This window comes from Merops nubicus, unplaced genomic scaffold (genome assembly GCF_000691845.1).
Source record: "Merops nubicus isolate BGI_N331 unplaced genomic scaffold, ASM69184v1 scaffold4536, whole genome shotgun sequence".
NCBI lineage: Eukaryota > Metazoa > Chordata > Aves > Coraciiformes > Meropidae > Merops > Merops nubicus.
Window position 1 is genome coordinate 1874 of NW_008615479.1, and position 9498 is coordinate 11371.

Consider the following 9498-nt stretch of genomic DNA (forward strand, 5'->3'; position numbering starts at 1 on the left):
TTACCCTTGAGTAGTGTGAATAGCACACATGGATTTTCATTTCATGAAGAGTATTTTACATTGCAAGGAAGCTGACACTGGTGATGTGGCTGAGGGAGCTGAAGGAGAGAGCTGGCTTCTATCTGTGAGAAAGGCTTGTGTGCCTGGAACCTGGTGGGTTTCTTCTAGTGAAAGGTGCAGCCTGTCCTCACAAACCTGCCCCACTTTAATTAGAAATCATTAGTGTAATCCACACAATCAATAGCCTAGGTAGAGCAGTTGTAGCCACCTCTCTGCTCCCCTCTGTGTCCTAGCCTAGGTGGCTGGATAGAACAGTGAGGAAAAACAAACCATGCAATTCTGTGCTGTCAGATTGAGGCCTTAGTGTATAAAACTGAAACAAGATTTTGGAAGGCAAGGAAGAAGCTGGAGGCTGGGAACTAAGGCTTGTCTCTTTCAGGTACAGAGCAGTGGCCTCCTGGAGCCGTGTGCAGGGCATTGGCATCCCTATGATCACTGCTATTGAGATCTTCTCCATCTGGCTTCTGTCCTTCATACTGGCTATTCCAGAAGCCATTGGGTTTGCTGTGGTACCTTTTAGGTACAAGGATGAAGGTTATGTTACCTGCATGCTCAACCCTACGAATAAATTTATGTTGGTAAGTACCATCCTGTCTTCTCTTTTTGGGATCCACAGAGCCAGAGAAGTGCCTGAGACACACCAGGCACGTTTCATAGCCCTCAGCCTCTGTGCTCCTGCAGCTCAGCAGCTGCCAGGACCTACACTGGCTTCTTCAGAGCCAGTCAGGTGAGCAGTCACCACAGAATTAACAAATCTGGTGCAAGAAACTGGTGTTTCTGGAGGGAAACACCACATTTTATTCTGGACTTGGAATTTTTCATGATAGAGTGCAAGTTTCTCTTTTTTTCAATGTCTGGCACTTCTTTTATTGCACCAGAACATGACCTGGGCTAGAGTTGGGAAGGACAGGGCAAAGTGGGGCTAGGAAATTTAGAAAATAAAGTGTGGCTCCTGAGTGTTTTTCAGAGGACTGTCCCCAACTCTGGGGGAGACAGACTGCAGGGATGGCAGAGAGGGCAAGAGAAGAAAAAAAATGAATTCCCTAATGGAAATAACCCATGCAGGTTGAAGATGGAGTGGAATTGCCCAGGAATTGCTAGATCTTTGTTTCTAAACTCTACAGATTATCAGACTGTAGCCACTGTAGTTCTAAGAATATGATTTATGGGCTGCACAGGGCAGCAAATTTCCTTTTTGTAACAGCTGGCTTTCTCCACAAATGTGCCTGGGCAACCCTCATTTCCTCTCTCCCTCAGAAAAATAAATAGTTTTCTCTCCCCTCTTCTCAACAACAGCACAGCTCAGGTCCTCCACAGGCACGATAACTTTAATGATTATTATTCTGGTCTTAACGTTGTAAGTAGAATAACTTGTTTTGGTTTATTAGGAGGAATTAAGTCTCTTTTACTTGCTCAGCATAATTCAAAAGCTCCAAGTCTTCCCACGCCAGCTTGATTTTCAGGGAAACAAGCCAGCATTTATGTTCAAGCCTAAAGTAAATGCTGGAGATGTCAGTCAAAATGGGGAGAGTTCTGTTGCAGTGTGTTGAAAGCCAGCACGAACGTGAGATTAAAAAGGAAATACCATTTTTTCCTTAACTACAGCATTTACTACCACAAACACCACAATAAACAGTTACTAAACGTTGGGATGGATTTATGATTAACTTTTGTTTTTAATAGGAGCTTTATTCATGTTTAAAGTCTTTCAGGGATAGCTTTAAAGATTGATGCTAGCCCGTGATTCCCAAGAGGCTGAGTGCACTAGGAAACTTGTTTAAAATGCACATTTCCTGTAGAAAACCAGTTCCATGTGGGCTTTCAAGACAAACAAAAGAATGTCTACTTCTCTTCAATCAACCCAATTTTGTGCTTTGATGTCAGCCTTGTGAAACTGGGATTCCACAATTAATCGTTGGCAGACGTTTTTTTTTGGGCAGGTTTTGTAACTGCACAAAGTCTGGTCCTCACACAGAGCTCAAGGTAGCAAGGATTCACACAGGGTCCATCTTGTTGCCCAACCACTAGGATTCCACTGTGACTTGGAGGAAATTCTACTCTGACTTGGAGGAAATTCTACTCTGACTTGGAGGAATTTGCCACGGAAGAGATAATTGTCTCCATGTAAAGCTTTTTTCAGCAGAAGAAGCAGTAATTACATTTCCCCTCAGCACAAACTCTTGGAATATGAGGCATGTTGTTTTCTAGCTTTCTGCTGGCAGAGGCTCTGTTCCCAACAGGGAGAATTCTGCCCCCAAGAAAGAAGAATGCAACTATGCAGCAGACTGCAGCCCCTCCTCACGCAGGGGTGAGGTGAAAGAGGAGTGAACAAGCTCACCAGCACAACTCAGAATGTCCTCTGAGGTGGGACTGTGGCCTAGACACCAGCAGCATGTTCTGAACGAGCTCTGCAAGCAGCCAACCATGTTGGGGCAGAAGAAATATCAAAAGCATTCCCTTTTCCTTTGTAAATCAGATTTCTAGTGTAACTCATGCAGATTTTAAAATTAATATTATTGAAGACGAGTCTATTGATTGCTTCCATTTTTTTTTCTCTCAAAGTTGAGTCGTGTTCAGCTTTAAATGTAAACAAGATGTCAGAGGTTTGACTCTCTCCAACAGGATTCTTGTAATCCTCAGTTCTTAGCATTTTGACATTTGGTGTGGGAACTGTGATGTTACAAGAGCACATCCGCCAGGAATAAACAAAGATGATGAGAAAGAAGGTTCCTTTTTACACACATCCCTCCCAGGGACTAATCACACAGGCAGGAAGCATTTAAAATGTCCTATTTCAGCGCACACTTTTGGGCTGAAACATAAAAACCAAGATAGGCTGTTTTCTCAAGGTTGAAAAGATCATCCTCTACAGAAAAGTGTGATTTGAAATGTCCTGTCAAATTTGATAGTTCCCATAAGACATAAGTGTATGAATTTAAACCACAGCTCAATGACATGCCAAAATACCACCACTCTTAAGTCTCTCAGTGTCCAGACACAAAAGGCAAGTGGTAGGAGTGGCAGGCAGAGGGTTAAAAGTATCTGCAGCACTAGAAGCCACCCATCTGCATGTATCAGACAAACACTTAGGATATCTGCCCAGTACCTAAGCAAACCAACCACCAATCTCTTCACTGATAACAAAAGGTGATTAAACTTAGGAGACATTTTGAATGTTCCTTTTTTGGATGCAGGACAGAAGCCGTGGAGGTAAATGGCATTTCCTGAGCCAGGCTTGTAGTGAGATTTGTTATCTCAGGCTGACACTGGCTCCATTTTGGCATGCCCTTTGCATGAGACTGGATTCCAGTTTTCATTCAGGAGTGGAAATGTTCCGAGAGCACAACCAAAATACAATTCATTTCAAGCCAAGGCAGATTGCAACAAAGGCACAGGCTCTGGAAGGTAAAATGTTTGCCCTGCCACAATTCCCATTGTCATCTTGATACAAAACACATCAACCATCAGAACATTCACATCACTTGTGCTGTTTACCTGCAGGCAGATACCAGTGTACCAACTGTCTCCAAGACCTTCCCGTGGTGCTTTCCATTGAATCATAAGAAAATCTCTTCTTTTTTTCTTTACCTTGTCCACAGTTCTACAAAGATGCCAAGGACTGGTGGCTGTTTGGGTTCTATTTCTGCATGCCCCTGGCATGTACTGCCATCTTTTACACACTAATGACCTGTGAAATGTTAAACAGAAGGAACAGCAACTTGAGGATCGCCCTCAGCGAACACCTTAAGCAGGTAAATAGGAGGAACAAGGCTTGAAAATACTCTTCTCTTTTTGCATTGTCTTAGAAATGCTTCAAAGTATAGCTGAATACAGAAAATTACAGAAAGGGAGGTTGTAGGTTGTTTATGACATTGAATTATTTCATTTAAACTGAGAACAAAAGACCCAGCCACAGGATAAGGAGGTACTGAAGACATCACACTCAGGAAACTGGCCAGTTTCTTACTATGTCTGACAGGTTTGTTCCCCTGCTCTTCAACCTCAAACCACTGCTGGCTAAATGCTTTGAAATTGAACCACAAAGATGTGCCAAAAAAATGTTTCTTTTAAGTCATACAGATATGACTTCATAGGTCCTCCCTACTTTTGGGACACTTTGATATGCAACTTGAGCTTCATATGTTAGAAAAACCTGGGTTAGAAGAGAGTGGATTGGTTTTTTTCAGGATTATTGCACTGTTGAGGTAGCACTACTGTAGCTGCTTTGAAAAGAGCAACAGGAGAACAGTAGAAACAAATCTGATCTGTTTTAGCAGAGGACTTTAGAGCCCTAATAGCTCAAGGGTTGGACTTGATGATCTTGGAGGTCCCTTCCAACCTAAAGGATTCTATGATTCTAAATGATCATAGGGTAAAGTCACTCACAGAACCATCAGATCTCACTTGGCTGTTTTTGTAGCACTGGCTGATGTTTAATCTCTAACTGAAACTTTAAAACAATCTGTAGTTTTTCCCTTCTGCTGATGTCAGCCCCTCAGATTCCATTCTTTCCTTCAGACTGTGCATTCACAGATGTGAACCCCTAAAGCAGTCCCCTCTGCAGCAGAGGGAGTTCTTCCAGAGGTTCCTCCTCTGCTGGTTCATTCCAGAGCAGGGCAGTCTGGAAAATCCTCCCCTTGTCCAGATCCTCCCCCCTTTTTCCACTCATCAGACCTCAGGGACTGCAACAGTTAGTCCCAGGGCCAGGCACAAGCTACTCCACCCATTAGGGGTGAGGAAAGTGCCCTCCAGCTTCCCAGTGCTGGAGGAAGCTCCTCAGACTGGTTGCTGGAGGATGCCTGCATGCCTCAACTTCCAAATGCTTGTCTTTTTAACTATCACCATTTTTAGGTGTTTTAATGACAGAGCTTTACAGTGCTTGTCCCTGTGACACCACAGTGGCAGTTCCACAAGTGGAATCCTCACTCCTTCACAAGCTTCTCTTAATCAAAGCCATGCCTACCAAACACCAGTGGTCAAAAATCCACTAGAACATCTGTAAATCTCTAGAGGCATGGAAAAGACCCATTAAATTTAAATTATTTCCTAACTGTTACAAAATGAAGCTGTCACACAGACATTTCTAGAATTTTTTTTTTTAGGGGAACTCTTTACTTAAGAACATGAAGATCACACAGCAAGGATCACGTGGCAAAATTAATATGCTGTGCAGGATCCCTTTATGTGAGATGGTGCATACTGAATATAAAATAATACATCAGAAAGAATTTGACATCCTGGGCACGTAGTCAACTGGAGCTTTTCTTGCTGATTGATTTAGGTGCCTTAGGTTGCCCCCCATCAAGGATTAGGTACAAGTGGTTTATCAAGCTAGTGGGACCCCAGTTTCCCTCATACATGAAAAAGTATTCTTGCAGATGATGCACATTTCTGAAGGAAGAGGTCTACCTGAGGGATTGCCAAAAAGACTAATCCAGTGCAGAGGTTTACAAAGGGCTGGGAAAATAATCAGGTTCAGGAAATCCCAGCAGTGGATTTTCTTTGGCTAACATCTCCAGTGTCCTGGCAGTAGCCTTGTGTGCTCCAGCTGCTCCCTTCAGGGATGAGCAGGTTCTGGGGGGGGTGGCCAGAATCAAGAACATGACAAGCCCCAGAAAAACAAACAGCCCAGGGACATGGGGATTGTCTGGAAGCTGCACTTTGGGAATCTTCCCATGCTTTGTCTGGATTACTTTTGCTGCTCACTGCACCATGATCACTACCAATATGAATGAGGCACTCAGTCACACTTGTCTTTTCCTTCTTTTTCTAGCGCCGAGAAGTTGCCAAGACAGTTTTCTGCTTAGTAGTGATTTTTGCTCTCTGCTGGTTCCCCCTCCACTTGAGCCGAATTTTGAAGAAAATGGTCTACAATGAAAGAGACCCTGGGAGATGTGAGCTGCTCAGGTACCTCATGGCCCTCATCCCCTTGGAGCTCCTGTGAGAAATATCATTGTGTGTGCAACTGTGGTGTCAGAAGAGCAAATGCTTCATTTTGGCTCTTCAGCTGCATCCATTTTTAGGTTTGCAGTTTCAACAGGGTAGCATCATTGCAATAAGAGTTGTCTGTCACCACTGCAGACACTTTCCTCTGGCTTTTGGGAAGTTCTGAGACAGGTTATTACACTCCTGGCATGGTACAAGATTAGATTGAGGGAGTTAGGCAAGTTTATGTGACAGAAGAGACTGACCACAAAAAGCACAGATGCTTCTACAGTGTATGAACACTTTACATATTTTGCTTTCTCTTTTATTGCCTAGTTTCTTGCTGCCTTTGGATTATATCAGCATCAACCTGGCAACCATGAACTCTTGTATAAACCCAATAGCTCTGTATTTTGTGAGCAAGAAGTTTAAAAACTGTTTCCAGGTAAGATCTGCTTGGTAAGATTTTATGTCCAGTTAATGGGTTGTATTAAACCATTTCATTATTATGTTTTCAGCTGCTAGGAGAAGAGGCAGGCAACAGCATGGAAGGTTATAAACTGTCTAGCAGCTCACATAGCACACATACCAAACTGAAAGTGGAGCAATCCACTTTATCTGAAAGGCTAAAACAAGAAGTTTGACATAGTCCTGATGTGTCAAAGTGTAAACTGAGACAGATGTACTCGTGTAAGTTTTCAGCTGCATGTGATCTGTATGTGACATAGAATTTGGTTGAGAACATATTTCCCTCTCTGGATGAAGACAAAGAACACACAGGACACCAAGCTGCCTGCACTTAATCTCATTAACAACTGAAATTTCAGGCTGGAATACCAAAGCAGGCACCTGAATTGAGAGAGTAAAGTAAGCAATGGGTGAATTCTTTCTGCTCCTTTCAGGAGAGACTACTGAACCTACCTGCCTGGGAAGGACCCAGCAGTATGACCTGGATGACCTCCTATTCTATTCCTCAACATATTCAGTCTCTTTTTCTAAACAATTGTGTCTAAGATGTGAGAAGAGACTTAAATCACAGGCTGGGAAATGTTCTTCCTTTCTCTTCCATGCTAAGCAGCATGCTGATCCCTAAATTTGAAGTCCAGTGATAAAGAGTGATAAAATTAATTTACATTAGTAAACCAATTTTGATACTGTGAAAGTTTTTCCTTAAATAAGTGGCACAGGCTGGGCCTAATTTGCTGCTTTTGTGATGTTTAATCACAAGAACTATTTGCATCCTAGGATAAACAGTTTACTCTCTTCAGGTAGAATTGCCTGTTCATTTCTGAACGAAAAATACAGCTGGCAATCTGCACAGAGTTGATAGATTTCTGTTAATTATATATATATTTTTTAATTTCCAGTCATGTCTTTGCTGTTGCTGCTCCCAGTCGAAGAGTCTGGTGACTTCAGTGCCCATGAATGGAACAAGCATCCAGTGGAAAAACCAGGAACTAAATAATCACAACACAGATAGAAGCAGCCATAAAGACAGCATAAACTGAACATGAAGGACTTGGAAACCACTTCAGAAGCCAAGAAGAAAGCAAAAAAGTCACAACAAAGCTATTTCAACAGGAAGCCCAGTGACTGTTCCATAACCAGATCAGATCTGTGCACGCTTGTACCCCAGTCTAGAGGTGACTGAGTAGACTGGCTGACTCTGTGATGTTCTGAGAACTGAGGTGTACTGGATGGTAACTCAGGCTCTGAAGATGGTATTGGTGGGATTATGACCCCAAAAACCTGACTTGAACTACAGCAGGAGCCATCCAGTGTCTGTGAGTGGTACACTCCAACCTCTGTACCTGGCTGTCACCTAGAACTAATCCCTCTGGAATGTTTCAGAAGCTATCAACGTGGAACCTGTGATTATCTTTTCTCTCTGCCCATTTGTCTTTTACCTTTTAATTGTGTGGTGAATATATTCCCTATACTGCTGCGTTTTGCATGTTCTTCTTGTTGTTTTTCAGATTTCTGTTGGGAAATGTTTTGGTCCACATCAGGATTTTCTTGTGTTACGAGGGGTCAGGACGTGGACTGGGCAGTTCACATTTGTAGCACTTCAGGACTCAAAAATAGGAAGAGACCATTGAAAGTAGCATCAACATTTGGCACTTAAGCACAGATTAATACCAAAAAAAAAGAGGTATTAATAATACAGTACTCTACTGTGTTATTTATTCTAATGTTCTGTACAAAATTAAGAAGTAATAAACATAATCTCTATTGGCAAAAAGATGCGTGCCCACAGTGGAGCCACTTAAATTGTGTTTTTAATTAACCTGCCATGTTAATTCTGAAACTGTATGAACCTATTGATCTGTTTAGACTATAGCTGTGTGAAATTGAAACGAGGGTCAGTGGAACCCAGTGAAATGTTGTTAAAGCTCTCCAAAGAGTTGTGAGAACAGTGTTCCCATCCTATGCAGAGCTGTGGGAGGCTGTAGCAGCTGGATGTGCACAAGGATGTTTTGTGCCTTGTGCTGACAGAGTTTTGTCTCACAACCTTCAAAGAGTTTAAGAGATTATCAGCATTGTTAATCATACAAATGCTATGAATGATATCTAGAAAGTATTGCTTGCATATGTGTAAACTGGTGATTTACTTATTATCTTGATCCATGTTATTATCAACTGGATGATCCATCCATCCAATTATTTACTTATTATTTTGATCCATGGGAAGAGATTCTTTGGCTATAAAAAGTTTTAACAGGTAGCCTGGAGTGAAGTAGTGTGGTGTCATCATATGCCTCATGCACAAACCTGCTACAAAACTCACAGAATCCATTGTGCCAGGCTAAGGAGGATGAAAATCCCACAATTTTTTTAAACATCTGTTCTGGTGAGAGGTCTAATCCTGCATATTTTCATTTACAAAGTCAAAATGCTAGTGCCTACAGTGACTTCTGCTGCACGAGTTTCCCAGATGTTTACAGTCACACAAATCTTCTAAAGTATATTAAAAAAAAAAAGCTCTTTAAATGGGTTCATGTATTTCTGTGTTTTATAGTCTCTGTGACATATATGTGTGTATAAATATATACAAATCTGTGTTCATATGTTATAAACCTAAATACAGTCTTCTGACAGTGCTCTGTAGTGGTGCCTGAGAGCATGGTATGGAGTGAGACTTGGCTGAATTTTATTCAGAACATTTCACTCTCCAGCTGTATCCAAAAGCAGAGTAAATGAGTACCCAAAGCTTTCTTTTGAGAAGGTTGGGTCCCTGAGTCTCTTTCCACCCTGACGACTTCCCTGCTCCTTTGACAGGATGGACTGAGCAGATGAGAAATGCAAACAGAAAACAGACAGGAGGAATGATGGATTTAGGTTGTAAATTGCCCCTTCTCCAAGGCAGGAAAGAGCTTTGTGTGCATTCCCCTCTCTGTTATTAAACTGATGGTTAGATGAACCAAAAAGTTCATACTAGTCCAGCAAATCAATAATCTGATTGTTCAGAGATGATCTTTTCTATCTTGTCTACATAAAATGAGGAGTAGAGAT

The 9498-nt window shown here is 42.0% G+C and overlaps 1 protein-coding gene across 1 annotated transcript; it reads left to right on the top strand.

Moving 5' to 3' along the window:
- Positions 1–439: 439 nt before the first annotated feature.
- On the top strand, positions 440–7493 carry EDNRA (endothelin receptor type A; the record flags this gene model as incomplete). The annotated part of the gene is made up of 5 exons (XM_008942524.1): positions 440–638; positions 3660–3812; positions 5834–5967; positions 6322–6430; positions 7353–7493. Coding segments are annotated over 5 exons (736 nt in total), but the record flags the coding sequence as incomplete, so codon positions are not given.
- Positions 7494–9498: the final 2005 nt, after the last annotated feature.